The sequence below is a fragment of the Chelonoidis abingdonii genome, chromosome 2 (genome assembly GCF_003597395.2).
Source record: "Chelonoidis abingdonii isolate Lonesome George chromosome 2, CheloAbing_2.0, whole genome shotgun sequence".
NCBI lineage: Eukaryota > Metazoa > Chordata > Testudines > Testudinidae > Chelonoidis > Chelonoidis abingdonii.
In genome coordinates, this window is record NC_133770.1 from 76,677,265 (window position 1) to 76,695,371 (window position 18,107).

General features: G+C 40.9%; 1 protein-coding gene across 5 annotated transcripts in view; it reads right to left on the reverse strand.

The window, feature by feature from the left end:
* Positions 1–18,107, reverse strand: part of SLC4A7 (solute carrier family 4 member 7) — a 173,858-nt gene that overhangs the window by 19,578 nt on the left and 136,173 nt on the right. For all 5 annotated transcript variants that reach the window (XM_075062474.1, XM_075062471.1, XM_032789331.2 and 2 more), the window contains 7 exons: positions 16,725–16,899; positions 13,783–13,916; positions 12,282–12,527; positions 10,804–10,909; positions 3,301–3,462; positions 1,671–1,784; positions 37–198 (listed from right to left, as the gene is read on the reverse strand). In XM_075062474.1, the coding sequence (XP_074918575.1) occupies positions 37–198; positions 1,671–1,784; positions 3,301–3,462; positions 10,804–10,909; positions 12,282–12,527; positions 13,783–13,916; positions 16,725–16,899 (1,099 nt within the window). The remainder of the gene's footprint in view (positions 1–36; positions 199–1,670; positions 1,785–3,300; positions 3,463–10,803; positions 10,910–12,281; positions 12,528–13,782; positions 13,917–16,724; positions 16,900–18,107) is intronic.

An 18,107-nucleotide genomic window follows, 5' to 3' on the forward strand; every position in this document is an offset into this window, starting at 1 on the left:
ATATATCTGAAAAAATGGAGAAAAGCTAACTATTACCTTCAACTTATGCTCCTTTCTGTTTATGATTACTGCTGTGATTTGCTGGTCCATGAAAATGAGAATGGTACAGAGTAATGCAGGAAAAGCAGCTACCAGTAGTGTCCACCAAGGATTACCTCCAAGAGGATCTATGAGCCATCCCCTGTCTTTCTGAGTGGGCTGGAAAACAAATCCAAGTAATAGGAATGAAAGTCAATAACTATAAATGCTTGCTATAATAAGTAGGTCAAACTCAGTTTAAATTAAAAACTTCTCTTTTAAAAAGGCATTTAAAAATCATATTCAAGTTTTTAAATTAATGAAAATGACTTGGACTGAAGTTAGGTTATGTTATGTTTGTTCTCATGCTTTCACTTGGACAGCATAGAGGCCACCAAATGCAGTATGTGCCTCCATCATGTTCTGTCCTGAGCCTAGGTGTTACAGGATAGGATGCACATGAGGGACAGGTGTCTGTTGATGCTGACCAGCCATGTTTTAAGTCTTCTGGGGACCTTTCTGATCCTGCTTTATTGATGGAAAGTCTAAGATTTTTCCCATAGGGAAGCTGGTATGCTTCAGAACAGATGGGCATACCACGTTAGAGTATTGGGCGACACTTTGAAGTAGCAGGACACGTTTAGTTAGAAAAATGGATCTCTTCATTCAACTTGAATTTGTCCATTTGATAGTTTCAATCTTTTGAATATGCTTCATCTGAATGATATCCAACTTCTTTTCAGTCTTGACACTGAGAGGCCATGTTTCAATCCAATAGGTCAAAATACTAGCCACCAAAGCATTATAAATCCTCAGTTTGTCTCTCTACTTATCAGCGTATTGAGTTTACGAAGGACATTCTTGATGAGGTGTCCCTTTACTGACTATGCTTTTGCAGTTTGGGCATCAAGTTGTTTCTTGACGCATCCAAAGTTAACAACAGAGCAGACCTAGGTGAAATCATCATCAATCTCAACTGGGGTGATCACCCGTGAAGATGCTAAAGCCTCCAGGATGAACAAAACTGCCAGTTATAAGAAGCTTGATTTTACCCCAATTAATTGTCAGGCCAGCTTTTGCTGCTGAGCTTTCATGGATTTAGGTGCCACAAGTAGCTCATCCATTGATTTGATAACTATTGCTACGTCCTCAGCAAAACTGGTGTAGGTGAGGATCTTACCAAGACTTATGCCTAAAATGCATTTAGTTAGTGGACTGAAGGAGGAGTGGTGCAATTAGCTGCTAGGTGTGCATTAGTATAGCATTAAGTCATGAGGGTGTGGCTTATGTGAAAAAAAAATGTAGCAAGACAAAAACAAACAATCCTTTCCATTTTCCTTGGCTTCTACACATCTCTCCTGAAAAAGGGTTCATGTTACCCTGTGAGACAGAACAACACACAGTAACAAGGATCTCAGTAACTCCAGCAGAAAATGCAGAGAAATTAAAAATGCATATCAATCCAGAAAAAAATATTAGCATGGGAAAAAAAAAACAGACATATTATAGTGTATTTCTTTCCAAACACAAAAAAAGTGAATTTCTTTTCCCCACATTTAACAGCAATTTTTTTCATTTTTCCACTATTCAACTATCCATGAAATTGCAGATCATTTAAACCTTTTTAAATAGACAAGGCTTTTGTTTCTTACTTCAAATTTCTCAGGAACATGTAGTTTAGCAGAAGGAACTCCAACAAGCCAGTCAATCAAAACCATGATCACTATGGTCAGAAATACAGCAAAGTCACTGATTGTAGAGCGCACCTAGAAGGAAAAAATGGTATCTTAAAATACAAGCTATTTTCACTGCTATATTTAATGCTTGTGAAAATGGATCATTTCTGCAACTCTAAATTAGTTCAATTTTTTAAATTATCAAACAGATCAGATTTAGCCAAAAATTCCTATCACTGGCACTCCATCTATCTTCTCTCATAATTTATCTGTAAATTAGTGACCTGTGACCATAACCCTATTGTCTTACTGCCCACCCTATTAATGGAGGATAAAATCTTATCTTAAATCCTAGCCTCAAAGAAGTGATCTGTTTGAAGAAACAAACTCCTTTAAAGGCCTTTGGAAGTGATTGGGTTCCATTAGCCTTAAAAGAAGGACCAGACCATCAAAACAGATCCCTCAGTCTGACAAGATGCATGTGCCTCACCTCAAAATATAATGGCCATTCCATAGCAAGAGTCTAATTTCTTGTTTAATTTCCAATCTCATCCTAAACACTACATACCTAGTACAGCTGCAATCTATATGTGATAAGGTGTGATTTCACTATGAAACAATAGCCATGATGCTTTTCTGCAAGATGCCTGCACAAATAGTGATGACTTTTTCAACTTGCAAAACATTGCAGAGGCTGCCCCACAGGATGCCTCCCCATATAACAGAGCAGTAGTACCAGCCAGCCAACAGTGCTACTGGCTAATCTCAAGGATCTCCTCTCACTTGGGAGTTGGCTGGCTGCTCAAGCCTTCCTTCTTAGTCTTGTTTCTGCATTGCCACTCTTATTTCCAACAATAAGTTTAGAATTTACAGTTTTACTAAAATCTGCATGTGTATACTTCAGCTAATTTGATTTATACTATAGGACAGTTTCAAGCTGTGGAAGATGGACTGGTAAAAGTTAATGTGCATGATACATGAGTATGGGTTTAAATTTCACAAGCATCTTCCACACCTTCTTTTGGCTAAATGGAATTACCTTCTGGCACTTGATCCAAGCAGCAAGGATTAGATCAGCCCCCTAACAGAGGTTGAGTGAAGGAATGTTGCTCCCAACACTCTTGTGTTTGAGGATGTAGTTTTTCCCACAGGTTAGGTATCAACCCATCATCCTGTGCCAATGGATGTGAGAAACCATGTGGATGTCTAATCCCTTTGTGAGATCTGACTATATCCTAATGTGGATTTGGGGGTCTGCTTATGTCTGTGAATGTTTAGGTTACTCACTGCTATGAATACAGTGAAGAATTTAAGAAAATGATCGTTCAGTTATCATAATTTCAAGAACTTTTAACCATTTCTAGCACCTTCTGTCTCAGTGTCTATATTTTTAGTTTTAATTCCTAAATTTACAACATTATCAGCCAATTATCAATCACTTATTTCTGTTCTCACTAAGAGAATGATCTCAACAAACTAATATGCTCAATACGATGCTCTGAAACTTTGGAAACAGTAAATAAAAGAAAAATTGTAGTGAATTACATCATTGTATGCAAGAAGGAAAGACTCATTTCAAAGAAAAATGGCAGTGAACCCTAATTACCTTAGTAGGGAAATAACGTTTGGTCTTAAACTGCTTGAGAAAAGAGGAGAGGAAAAATGTTGTAAAGAATAATATCACGGACCAAAACAGAACATCTGGAATATACGGGCCATGATGACCACAAGCTGATCCAAGAAACACACCATGAAGCTTTTTGCATTCCTACAAACAAAAACAAAAAAAGGCATGTTACCCCCTTTAAAATAAAGGTAATTAAAAAGGAGCACTGTAAATTGCAGCCTCCCCCTTAAATTCACCAAAATAAAAAACTTGCACTCAAAAAGGCAATCCCAAATTGAAATTTCAAATAACTCATTTTTGTGTGTGTGTTCCAAAACAGTCTCAGGATCTAAACCTGAACTTTCAACACCCCAAGAGCCTTTTCACCACAAGTAGGGGAAGGTGCCTCATAATGAAATATTCCACAGTACATAGTCACCTTGTTTCTGGCTTATTTCTCAAAACACTATCTAGATAATGACTGCTGCAAGAGAAGGGTTGAGTGCTCAAAATCAATAAAACATCATGCAATGTCAACTTTCAAGTTGATTATGACAGGAATGAACTCCCTTGCTTTAATGGCACCTCAGTTCTCCCCATCTCTTTATTCCATGGCTTGTATGTGTCCTGTTTACTAGACTCTCCTCCACTTAGGGTCTACTTTTAAAACTTTAAGCTATAATATGACATTTTAAAGCTGAACTGTATTTTTATTAGAAGAAAGAATGTTGCTATTTAATTCAATAAATTAAAGCCATCATCCACTAGTCTAATTGTTGTGAAAATGTGTTTGATTCTTGAGAAGAGATTATTTCCCTAGCTGAGTTGTGTAAAGGAAAAAAATCAATTACAAGAGAAATAGAAACAAGCTGTATAGAGCAGCCAAATAATTAATTTATGAGTGAAAATTGAAAGTTGAATTTTTACTTTTCATTAGTAGTACTGCAGTAATGTGTCTAGTAGCCCGGGTCATGGAACAGGGTTCAATTGTGCTAGCTGCTGTACAAACACATTACAAAATGAGTATCTGCTCCAAAGAGCTTACATTCCAAGTATCAGCAGAGAGAGAACATGTGGATACTGACAGGGAGAAAACAAGGGAGAAATGAGACAATAGTCACATAGTTGACAGAAATATGTCCACAGCGCAAGACTTTCAACAGAATTTATCAAACCATTCAACTAATAAATAATGAACAACTAATTTAAACTGTGCCACATAAAACTGGAGTATGTCAAACTTTGGGCCATGTCTGTCGATCTGGGAAGATTACCAGTATTTAGGAAAGCCAAATATGTCACCTAGGTAGGAAGTTACGTCTGGAAGAGTCTGCTCCTGAAAAGGTTCACCATAGATTTGGAAAGATAAGGAGAGCATAGTAGCAGACAAGAAAGCTATCAGCAAAGGAAGGGTTCAGGGAGCATTAGGCAAGCTCTTACCAGGGAGACAGCAGCATTTTCTGCAGTGCAAGACACACCCAACCCTCATCCCCAAAACAAGCCATTGACCACCAGTGCCACAATCACTCAGACACTGGAGAGTATTAACTCATTTGAAAACAATGTTTCCTACTAAATACCTTGCACCTCACCTCCATGAGGTTGCTCCCATTTTGGAACATCAGTGTATCACTGTGGTGTCTTTCTACTTAGCCACAAAAATATTGAAATTATCCAAACATTTTAAATATTAAAATTAAATCGTTTCTCATTTTCCTCCCCTTCAACTTATTTTCCCTCTTTCCTTCTAATCTTCCCTTCTTCATTGCTCACTGTAATTCAGCTAGTTCATGTTTCCTTTCCCTTCTGTAGCAAGTTTCCCTGAGTTCCATACTGTAACTAACAACTTAAAACAGTGGTGGGCAACCTGCAGCTCGTCACGGTAATCCGCTGGGGGCTGCAAGACAGTTCGTTTACATCGACCGTCCACATGCACGGCTGCAAGCAGCTCCCAGTGGCTGCAGTTTGCTTTTCTCAGCCAATGGGAGCAGCGGGAAGCGCTGCAGGCCACAGGGATGTGCTGGCCACTGCTTCCCACAACTCCCATTGGCAGGGAATGGCAGACCACAGCCACTGAGAGTGGCTGTTCCTGCAGTCAGTCAATAAATGAACTGTCTCGTGGCCCGCCAGTGGATTACCCTGATGAGCCATGTGCGGCCTCTGGGCCGCAGGTTGCCCACCATTGACTTAAAATAAACATTTTTACTGTCACATTCTATCATTAAGAAAATCTTAGTATTTTTCCCTAACTTAATTTTTGTATTTCCTCAGCTGAATTCAAGCGAACAGTTCCTTCTTTATTCAGGTCATGCTCATCTATTGTAAAACTTTGTTCTACAGCTCTTCCTTCAACATATGCATTTTCTAAAATATCCTACAAATATATTGAAAAATGGTTACCCACCATCTTCGTGACTGTTGTTCTTCAAGATGTGTTGCTTATTCCATTCCATTCTAGTTATGTGCGCGCCCATATGTGTGGTTGGAGATTTTTGCCCTAGCAGTATCCATAAGGCCAGCTCTGGCACCCTCTTGAATGCCACGCTCATGCGTCAGTATATCACACTCTGCCAACCCTCTGCCTTCTCAGTTCTTTCTTGCTGACAACTCCGACAGAGGGGCAGGAGGACACGTAATGGAATGGACGTAAGGAACACATTTCAAACAACAGTTACGAAAAAGGTGGGTAACCATTTTTTCTGCTTCGAGTGCTTGCTCATGTCACTTCCATTCTAGGTGACTCACAAGCAGTGTCCATGAAGGTGGGTTTAGACTTCACTGTCTTGCAGCACTGCTCTGTCAAAGCCAGCATCATCATGAGCTTGCTGGGTAAGTGCATAATGAGATGCGAACATGTGAACAGACAACCAAGTTGCAGCCCTACAGATCTCTTGGATTGGTACCTGTGCCAGGAAGGCCACTGACAACACTTGTGCCCTAGTCGAATGTGCCATCACGATGTTGGCAGAGGCACCTTAGCCAGCTCATCGCAGTGGCGGATGCAGGCCATGATCCAGGACGAAATCCTGAGCAGACATTCTGTCTGCCAGCACAATGAACAGCTGAGTAGACTTATTGAATGGCTTTGTTTTATCTGTAGAAGACCAGCACCCTCCTGATATCCAGGGTGTGTAGCCTGCGCTCCTCATCTGACACATGAGATTTCGGGGGGAAAAAAAACACGAAAATATATGTCCTGGCCAGCATGAAACTGGGAAACTACCTTGGGCAGAAACATTAGGTGCAGTCGTAACTGGACCTTACCCTTGTGGAAGAACGTATAGAGTGGTTCTGAAGTAGACACCCTGCGGGCAGATGTTACTGCGACCAGGAATGCAAGCTTCCAGGAGAGAAAAAGGAGAGAGCAGGAAGCCAGAGGCTCAAAGGGAGACTCCATGAGCCTTGATAACAAGAGATTCAGGTCTCAGGGAGGGATGTGATTCTGGATGTGTGGGTAGAGATGTTCGAGGCCTTTCAACAACCAAACCGTCATGTTGTGAGCGAAGAGCAACCTGCCTTGGAACAGAGGGTGGAAAGCCGATATAGCGGCCAGGTGGACTTTGATTATCGATAGGGACAAAACTTGGAGCCTGAGGTGCAGCAGATAATCCAGGATCTCTTGTAGTGGGGCCTGCTCAACCCGTATACGCTGCTCCAAAGCCCAGAACATGAACCTTTTCCATTTGGAAGGTAAGTCGCGTTGCTGGAGGGTTTCCTGCTACCCAGCAAGACCTGCTGAACATGGTCCAAGCATGCCCATTGGTCCACACTTAGCCATGCAGCAGCCAAATCGTCAAGTGCAGCACTGCCAGGTCTGGGTGCAAAAGGCTACCATGGTTCTGGGACAGCAGACAGACAGCCAAAGGGGCTCAACAATGTGCCAAACCAGTGCTGGCGAGGCCACATGGGGGGTTTTAGGATAATTTTTGCCCTGTCTTGCCTGATCTTCGCCCTGTGAATCAACATCACAGATGGGAATGCATACCTCATCACTCCCGACCATGCAATAAGATAGGCATCTGACAGGGAGCCCCTCTCCATCCCCCGGAACCTATGGAACACATGGCTCGTTCTGTTCTGTCTGGATGAGAACAGGTACACCTGGGGAGTCCCCTACCTCTGGGGGATTATGCTGACCGCCTCCAGATGGAGTGACCAATTGTGACAAGATGAGAAGGTCCTGCTGAGGTGATCTGCTAAGACGTTCCTGGTTCCGGACAGGGGTGTGGCTACCAGATGAATGGCATGCCACACACAAAAATCTCAAAGGCAGAGAACTTCCTGACAAAGGGCTGAAGACTTGGCACTGCCCTGCCCGTTGATGTAATATATTGAGGCAGTATTGTCTGTCAGGATCTGCACCACCTTGCCCTTCAGGTGGGGCAAGAAAGCCAGGCAAACTTCTCTGAGCTCCCTGACATTGATATGGAGGACCACATTGTCCTGCAACCAGCAGCCCTGGGTGCTTAGCTCGCCCTAAGCACGCCCAGGTGAGCTCCCCAGCCCATGTCTGAGGCATCGGATACAAGGGTAAACGATGGTAACAGGGTCACAAAGGGAAAGAACAGTTACCTGTTCCATAACTGGCATTCTTTGAGATGTGTTGCTCATGGCTATTCCACAGTAGGTGTGTGCGCTCGCCACATGCACTGGTGCCGGAAGTTTTTCCCTCAGCATTACCTGTAGGCGGAGGGCTCCTGCGACCCCTGGAGCGGCAACTCTATAGCATACTCCCTTCACCCTCAGTTTCTTCTTACTGGACCAACTCCGACAGAGGGGAAGGAGGGCACATAACTGTCCTTTCTTCAAGTGCTTCCTCATGTGTATTCCACAGTAGGTGACTGCAAGCTATGTCTGATGGAGGTGGGTAGGAGTTCACTGACTCCCTGGCTGAAGCAAAGCCCTACCGAAACCAATGTCATCCCTGGTGTGGAAGATGATCGTATAGTGCAACACGAATGTGTGAACTGAGGACCAGGTAGCAGCTCTACAGATGTCCTGGATAGGGACATGGGCCACAAAGGCCGTCGACGAGGCCTGAGCCCTTGTCGAGTGAGCCCTTACGATAGGTGGTGCAGGAACCCCTGCTAGGTCGTAGCATGTGTGGATGCACCATGTAACCCACTGAGAAAGCCTCTGGGTGAAGATTGGTTGACCCCTCATGGTTCTGTACCTGGGACCACGAGCTGTCCTTGAGCAGTAGTCGTCGAGGTAGGGGAATATCTGTACCCTTCGGTGTCTGAGGTAGGCTGCCACTACTGCCATACACTTTGTGAATACCCTGGGCACGCTGGACAGGCCAAACAGAAGGACCAAAAATTGGTAGTGGTCCGGTCCCACTAGGAAACAAAGGAAGCATCCGTGCCCCTCAAATATATGGATATGGAAGTATGCGTTCTGAAGGTCCAGGGCCGCATACCAGTTGCCAGGGTCCAGAGCGGGTATGATACATGGCAAAGAGACCATGCAGAACCGGCATTTTGCCATGAACCAATTGAGATCTCGCAGATCCAGGATGGGATCCCTTTCGCCTTGAGGGATCAGGAAGTAACGAGAGTAAATCCTTTTCTCCCGGAACTCCCACAGAACCTTCTCCACAGCTCCCAAGCTGAGGAGCCGACTCCTGCTGTAGCAGAAGTAAATGCGAAGGATTCCCCCTTGCCATCTGAGGGAGCGGGGTGGGAGGGAAGGGGTGAGATGCATTGTAGCATGTAACCCTGGGAAATCAACAGGCCCAGGTGACGGCACGTGGAACACATCAGATCAAGGCTTCTTTGCACTTGCTCCCGATATCTGCCCTTGATGAGCCACTCGTTGAGATACAGGAAGACCTGGACCCCTCGATGTCTCAGGTAAGCAGCCACTGGCGCCGTAAACTTTGTGAACATCCTTGGGGCTGATGAGAGGCCAAAGGGCAGTGCCATGAATTGAAAATGGTGTCAGCCAACTATGAAAAAGAGGATGCATCTGTTACCTGGAAATATGGAAATAAGTGCTGTTTAAGTTGAGGGTTGAGTACCAGTCTCCTGGATCCAAGGAGGGGATGGAGGCAGCCAGGGACCCCATGCGAGACTTCAGTTTTTTTGAGAGACGTGTTGAGGCAACGCAGGTCCAGGATGGGTCTGAGACCTCCTTTTGCCTTCGGAATTAGGAAGTACTGGGAATAGAACCCCTTTCCTTTCATGTCCCCAGGGACCTCCTCCACCAATCCCAGGCACAGGAGGTTCTCGACCTCTTGAATGAGGAGTTGCTAGTGAGAAGGGTCCCTGAAGAAGGATGGGGTAGGGGGGTAGGTGGGAGGGACAGGTGGCCCCGAGATACTATGTCCAGCACCCAACGGTCTGAGGTGACCCGCAACCAGGCCAACCGGTAGGGCGAAGACAGTCAAGGAAAAAACAAGGTGGGGCCGAGAAGTTGACTGGGGCATTGTTCTTGAACGCACCTCCAAAATGAGGGCGTAGTGCCAGCGGCACCTGATATACCGATGCATGAGCACAGCACTCAAGGAGGTGCGATAGCTGGCCCTACAGATACCACTAAGGCAAAAATATCTGATGACCATGCACTTAGGTGTATGCACACCTAGAATGGAATCGATGTGAGCAAACACTCGAAGAATTTTAGTTTTTATTTTTTAAAGCACCAAGTCTATACTGAAGCTTTCTACATAGACTAGTTACCCCAAGACTTAAGGGAGGTAGGGATCATGCACCAAATGCTCTCATCATATGCTTCTAAAGTTGGAGAAGTTTGGAAGCAAATCTTAAATTGTTAATTTTGTTTCTATCCTAGACCAAAGGTGTCTGGGGAAGATCGGGGGAAAATTTCAGAGTTGGTTGCTTTTGTAACAAAAAACCAGAGAAACATTCTGATACTATCTTTTAGGACTCTGGATAATTCCTACATTTTTTTTTAAATGTGTATTTACTTTTGGTATTAGCATAGAGTATTACAATTGAAGACTTATCTTTACATCTCCCTCACTCCTGAACCAAAAAATGATCCTCAAACGTACTGTATACAATTTTCAAGGCCCTAATTTAGCAAAGCACTTAAGTAAATGCTTAACTTTACCCATGTACTTAAGTCCACTGAAGTCAATTAATCTTAAGCACGTACACAAATCTTCTACTGAATCGAGGCCTCATATCTTATTAAAAATGAATGTTTCTAAGATACTATATGAATACAGCAAAACAGTTACCAATTAATACCAAAATAATCACCAAGCCTCTAAAAGAACTTGGCCTTGCCTGCCAAATACAGAGGCATGCATGGATAAATTTTTAAGATTTAGATCAAGCCCTTATTGTGAAACTGAAAATTACTGCCATGGCTCATAACACAAAAAGAAGGCATTCATCTACTCAAAAAGGAGAAAATAATATTTCATCTTTTCAATTCTCCCCTAGTGTTAAGCATATATAGAATTGTAAAGAAGTTGATCCAGGTTCAACTGGGGGATGAAACATGTCACAGTGTTTTGTTTTTTGAGTTACTCACAGAAACTGTGAGGTTAGTCCATGTTATAGTATCCACGGATGTATTGGTCTTCAGCCACATTTGTAAAGTTTCATTGCTAGGGTTCTGAGGCTCAGAACAAACACATCTGAAAAGTAAAATTAAGTATCACTGAAGAGCTTTTCATTCTTGTTTCAGTTTGCTTTTGAACGTTTAAACTCATAACACAATGTTGCAATTTTAAGCTATTTACAGTTGCAAAAAGTTAAAGTGGCTGCAATAAATTCTATCCGAAACTACTACAAAAAGATGATAGAGTACAAGTCTCCTCATTATGTGCAGTGAAATACATGAGATAAGAAAGTGGCTTTGTTAAAAAGAACTATTAAATATTTTCTGAAGAGTTCCAGGAAAAAGTGTTCCATATATTTTCCTCTCAAATTCTAACACAATAAATTCCTTCAAAACTGCATAAAGCAGAGGTCTCTCCAGAAACAGGTAGCAGGTGCCCGTCAAAAATTTCCCTATAAAATGGACACCATAAACTTGAGAGGAAGAAACCACATTTGTTTCTAGAACTTGGTGCCTAATATAATGAATTTGGGTAGACTTTGGGTGGAGTCAGTTTCACTTTTTAACCTGTTCAGTCATTACATTTCGCCATTGTTGTAAAGACCCTTATAAACATCAAGTAGATAGCAGAAAAACCCCAAAACAATTTTTAAAGAAGTAGGACATCATAGAGCACTTAATCTGAAAAGAAAATTATCTTAAAACATTCAGGTTGATAGCATCCCTTTAACAGAATTAAAAAATCTGAGGCCATGAACCTGAATTTTATGCTTGAATTGCACTTTATATTAGCATATTTATTTGCAAGTGAAATGCATTTTGGGATACTGGCACTCCACAAAAGAACCTGCTCACGTAGCTATTGTGGGTTTTAATGGGTTGGGCAGAAACAGGTAATAACCAGAGACAGGCAAGAAGACAGTTGAACTATTTGACAGGCTTAAAGGAATAGTTTTCCAGTGAACCTAAGCCTGAAAATCAAACATAACAAGTAAAAATAAAAAAACATGTACATCTTGTGACTGCATCTAAAGATAGAAGGTGAATAAAAAAATATCAGAAGGTACAAAAGTTTCATCCTTATTGTATAAATTTAGTCTATATCATTTGCATTATTTAAAACTTTTTACAGTACAAAATAGTTCAGTTAACAAAACTGTTTTCTCATAAATGTACATATATTATTTTAAGGTTTTAAGATTTACTACACCATATCAGGTGTACAGCAAAACAAACTGATCCTCGGTTAGTGGAGATTTACATCAGCATAACTATTCAGACTGGTATAACAGAGTAGGGCTTGGCCCAACATGTTTAAACATTTAGTAGAGATTATATGTAATTTACACCACACTTACATTTATACATTCAGAAATTTTACTAATGGACTGTAAGGTGTTCCATTAGTATTATCCTGGTGTAAAAAAGGTAAAAAACCTGACACTTACGAATATAAAGTCAGTTTATCTAGGTCATTGTGCATATTGAAGGCATACAGTTCTCCCAAATGAAAAAGCTTTTCCAATGCTTCATAGATAAATATGATGCAAATGAGTGCTGCAAAAGCCTCCTCTGTAAATCGAGTGATGTAACACACAAGGCTGCTTGCATCAGTTGCTACTAATACTATGCATAAAAATGAAGTCCACAGACCAATGCTGGTTCGCAGGGAAAGATAAGAAAGCCCATAATCCCTGTTTGAAAAAAGAAAATACAGGTGTTCAGTAAAACTTTAAGGCTACCTGAAATGGTAAATCATTCCATCTTGAAAAAAAAGGTAAGACAAATTTTTGTCCCTGCACTTGTACTCTCTTGATGCTTTCTTATCCTGACCTGAATGCAGCCTTTGTTTGAGGCAGAAGCAGAACTGGGACTCTACTTCTTTCCGCATACTGAGGGGGCTGGACCTGCTACTATGGAGAGGGGGTGCTGGGATGAAACAAGCAGTGAGGTAGTTTGGGGGCATATGAACCCCCTCTCCACCCTCAGAGTTCCCTGTCAGTGTCAAAGTCACTATTGCAATTTAGGCAGAAAGGTCTGGTAATTCTTTGCTGAGTTATTATCTGACTTCTTCTAGCACAGGACTGAAATCCGGGTTTCCTTGCTGGAATCAACAGTGCCTCACATCAGAATGGCACAGAGCTTCTTTAAATCCTCCAGCTCCTGTTTTCTCCTCTAGCAGCAGCATGCCTAGGCCAGTGGTCTCTAAATGCTGTAATCTAAGAGCTAAAGGTCAACACTAATATCTAAGGTCATAAGTGTTCTTTTTTAATTTGCTGGTTGGGAGGAACCACAATTGACATATCTGAACTGTTCTAGAAGATCAAAGAAAAAACTAACGCTGTGAAACACTACAGTTGAAAGTGAAGAACTTACACTGATACATATACATCATCAAGAAAATATAAAAACACCACAAGACTTCCACAAGGAAATGGTGATCCTCCTCTTTTCTTTCATCTAAGATTGTTGCAATTTTAAAACACACAAGTAGTTAAATTTACAAATCTGATATAGACTATGTATCAAATTATTTGTAATTCCAAAAGTAAGGTTTAATCTATTTATATTTGTACTAGAGATGGGATAGAAACAGTATCTGATCTAGATAAAATTCAAGGCAAGGTTCAAGGTTTAGATGTTTGGCCAAATCAAGACTAGAGTGCAGACTGACATTTGACAATGCCAAGATCTTGCGTGTTGTTATTGCAAAATTATAGTCACCAGAGCTAAAGGCAGATTTCTTCTGGCTTTTGATCCAACCCAACGCAAAGTCACAAAACCAGGTTCGCATCTGAGAATTAAAAAGCAGCCCAACTAAAATGTAAATTCTGGTTTCAATCCATTCCTGCTTGCAGATTTCCACTTTCAACTACTACAAATCTATCAGGAAGTCTCAGTTACCTTTAAGTTCAGAAAATGTATCAAGTCAATGTAAATACTACTTACTTGCAGAATTTAAATAATATTTTTTCAAATACTAGAACTGGTCCGGTGCTCCCCAGTATTGTAAGAGGTTGCCCAGCAAACAGTGAATAGGCAATCCCAGTTAATGAGGCTCCAAAAAGAGACTCTATTGCACTCTGTTTGGAGGGAAAAAAATTGCTATGACATATTGCATTTATGATTAATATTTGTCACCAATGTTTTCACACATACGATTTTATAAATCACCAACTTCGAAATAAAGTTAGGAATGAAAACAGTAAAATCAATATTGATATTGATGCTTTATACACATAAGTAACTTAACACAGCACTGAAATAACAGTATCATGGTCAAAAGATTTGGAATGCTTCACTCTTGAACAACTGTAAAGCTATCCATACCCATAAGAACAAGTTATTCATTCTGAAGGCTAAGGAGGAAAGCACACACCAACAATTTTAACAAACACAAGGTCTATCAAAATGTGGTTAAAGAGAAAAATGGTCTCTCTCTGTAAGGAAGAAGATACTTCAGCATATCTTTACGAAAACTTAATACAGTGTGCTGTATCAAACCTGCACCAGTCAACCAAGCATTACAAAAAAAAAAACTGACTGGGTGTTACTGAACAATAATGGTTTACGTATACATGACAATGAAAAGATGGAGTAGTAAGCCAACATCCCACCTGGTAATGCATTTCTCTTTGTTAGGGTAAACTACACCTCTACCCTAATATAACGTGACCACATATAACACGGGTTCGCATATAGTGTAGTAACCCTGGGGCTCCGGCAGCGGGGCTCGGGTGGCGCTTTAAAGGGCCCAGGGCTCTGGCTGCTGTGGCGAGCCCCAGGCCCTTTATATCGCCGCTGGAGCCCTGCCACTGCTACCCCCAGGGCTCCAGCAGCGGGGTTCGGGTGGCGATTTAAAGGGCCTGGGGCTCCCCGCGGCCAGAGTCCCAGGCTCTTTAAATCACTGTTGGAGCCCTGCCGCCACTACCCTAATATAATGGGGTTTCACCTACAACGCAGTAGGGATTTTTGGCTCTCGAGGACCGTGTTGTGTCAGTGGAGAGTTATATTTATTTGTTTTTGTCCTTGAATTACAAGCTTTACTTTAAAACACTTTCCTCTTAAAATAAATAAATAAAAAGTTATAAACCACTACAAAAGAGAAAAAGCAGAGCTTTGGACCTAAAACATTGTTTAAGTTTTTAAAAATTACCTAAACCAGTCAAATAAAACCTATGAAAAGACATGAGTTTGACAATAACGTTGACTTGCACTTTTAAAAAAATTGCTATTCTGTAATTATTCATACTTGAGAAAGCTAAAACTAAGCAAACATGATTTAAGCCCGAATTCAACAAAGCACTTAAACCTGGGCTGTGAATTGCTAAATTGGGACAATAAAAGGAATTTTGCATGTTACACATAAAAAGATGATATATCAATTTGGCCTATTGATCAAGTGTTAGCCTCAAAATAGCATTTTAGTTCAGTCAATACATTAACCTTGGGCTCTGAATCACGATGGTGGCAGGGACAGGGAGTACTGTGAAGGTGACATTCTCTGGGAATGTGAGGGAGGGGTTTGAACACAAACTTTGTACCTTACAAAGTCAGCTAATGTCCTTCAACATACGTGTGCAGTAACTAATTTATTATATTAATTGATGAACACCAAAGTATCTGAAGGCAGGAACAAGCCCACAAATAATCCCAGACAGCTAAAAAAAAAGAAGTATTTAAAATCAAATCTTAAAAAAGAGCACATTTTCTAAAGTTATGCATACAAGGTACATGTACAAATCATGCTAATGTTTTTATGCCAACTGCCTGAAAATATACTTCCTAAATCCAGAGTAATAAAATTATGGTACAGTACAACAATATAATTTATTTCTGGAAGTAGATTTTGTACCAGCAAACAGCTTGTTAAAACTCTTATGTTAATAAGGAAATATTCAAGTCACAGGTCTTCTTTGCAAAAAAAAATAAAATCCAGTTAAATAAGTAAGTACTATAATTCATGTTTAAAGGTGTGCTCTGAAAAGCAACATAGAGTTTTCTTGTATTTTCAACACAAGTATAATCAAAATCCTAAGATGTTTTAAGGAAAAATTTGAATACATCCTTATATTTTCCCTGAAAGAAAAAAGTCATTTTCACAACAAATTTAGAAATAGAAAATACACTTCATAAATTATTTTAATTAACAGCCATTGGCTAATTCAGACTGAAACACTGACTTTATACAATAGTGGAGTGACCATTTCTCCCTTTATGAAAATTGCAAAGCCCTATAAGTAATTTAGTTAAACTGTCTATAGTCTGCATACTATCCAATATGGCATTACCAAGATTAAAAAGATATTTCTCTATAGCCAAATTTGTTAAGGTTTAAAATGAAGAGTATTTTCTGTCTATAAACCTTGGTTATCTCCTCTTATTAAGAATATAAAGTAGTACACAATTAGTGAAAAAACATTTATATTTTGTCCATCATTTAAATATATAATTCTGCTTCCTCTGCCAATGCATCATCAGCATTATCATCCACACAGGCCTACTACTCAAGGCCATTAAGCTTGGTTAGCTATCCACCTTGAGCCTCTGACTTATCCTAAGTAGGCCTACTGGGATGGCGCAGCTTTAGCGCTTACATTTTTTGAGTCAATTCTATTGTCCCTTTCCAAAAAGGCAATGAAAGCTCTTTTTGAATTCATGAAGCCATTCACCCAGTAAGGCAGGATAAACATTTTTACCTTAACTGTGCATCCTCTCCTGTTCACATTTTCCACTGCAATTACCTGTTGGGGAATGTCTGCTTTGGGGCAGGCTAATCAAGTGCTGCGGATAAACTCTTCAAATAAAAGTATGAATAAATGAGACAAATGCACACAGTCACTTGCCTCTGAAGATCTAAAAGCCTGGCCACTACCATTCTTTGTACTCACTATTCTGCCTTCTGTAGCTTCTCCCAGGAGCCCTCCAAAAGTGATTACAGGAGACATACAGGCACAGTATAGGAAAAGAATCGAGGCCAGGCACTGCAGGCTTAATGCATCCTTGAAGTCACTCAAGAAAAAAGGTGCTTTCCTTTTGATGTCAAGTATCAAACCACCAAAAAGCCTAAATAGGTGAGATGAAACTCGTCAAACTGTACACTAAAGGATTCTAGCTAGTTTAAAACTATGGGCTACACAAGACTGCCAATGCCGATTGCCAGCACAAAGTTAACAATTTCATAATCCAATTTAAAATACAACACAGATTAAAACAAACTAATTTAGTCAATTCCAATCCAGTTAATTGTATACAAAAATTATGTGGTTCATATTTAACCATATATTTTAAAATGCTGGCTAGCTATTTTGCATATAATGGGCTAGACACTGAAAAAATCTTGGCAAATCATTCTGCCCAAACAATGTTTTAAGAAGCCCACATCTGAATGAAGTGGTCATCAAAACACATAATAAGCACAAAGAATATTTAAAAATCCAGCTTCTAGGACAGGGGTGGAGAAACGTTTTGGCCCGAGGGCCACATTTGGAAATAGAAATTGTATGGCAGGTCATGAATGCTCACAAAATTGGGGTTGGGGTACGGAAGGGAAAGAGGGCTCTGGTTGGGGGCCAGAAATGAGGCGTGCAGGCTTGTAGCGGCACTTACCTTAAGCAGCTCCCAGAAGCCGTGGCATACCAATTCTCCTGCTCCTACGTGGAGGCGCAGCCAGGTGGCTCTGCACCCACTAGAGCGCCAGAGGGGGCCATTAGAGCATGTAGGAGTCGGAGTGGGTCCATGCCGCGGCCCCTGGGAGCCACATGCTGCGGTCCCCAACCCTGCTTCCCGGTTAGAGTGCCGAAGCAGGGCAAGCCCCAGACCCCACTCCCCAGTGAGAGCTCGCGGTCTGGCTTAAAACAGCCTCCGGGCTGTAGTTTGCCCACCTCTGGTATAGGGCATAATACTGGAGCTAAAAACAGTCAGCTTATATGGTGATAGGTTTTCTCTGGAAAAGTATCACTGAATTCATGATGTTGAAAAGTTATTTGCCTGTGGGATATTAACTCTTGAACCTCTATAGTTTTTTTTGCAGTTGATTCAAACCTGCAATAGAATTTTAGTGAAGATTAAGATTGGTTAAGTCTTGCAAGCTGTTTTTCTAATTTGTAGGAAACCCAAATTTTTAGCCGAGGATTTAAGTTTACTAAAATTTCCAGACAAGAAATGCAACTCATCTACAAGAGTTTTCTTTGAATTTTTTACAGGTCTGAAAATCACTACTTTGCTCATATTCCACTGGTCTTTGGAAGCTATGAATCTCGTTATATATGATG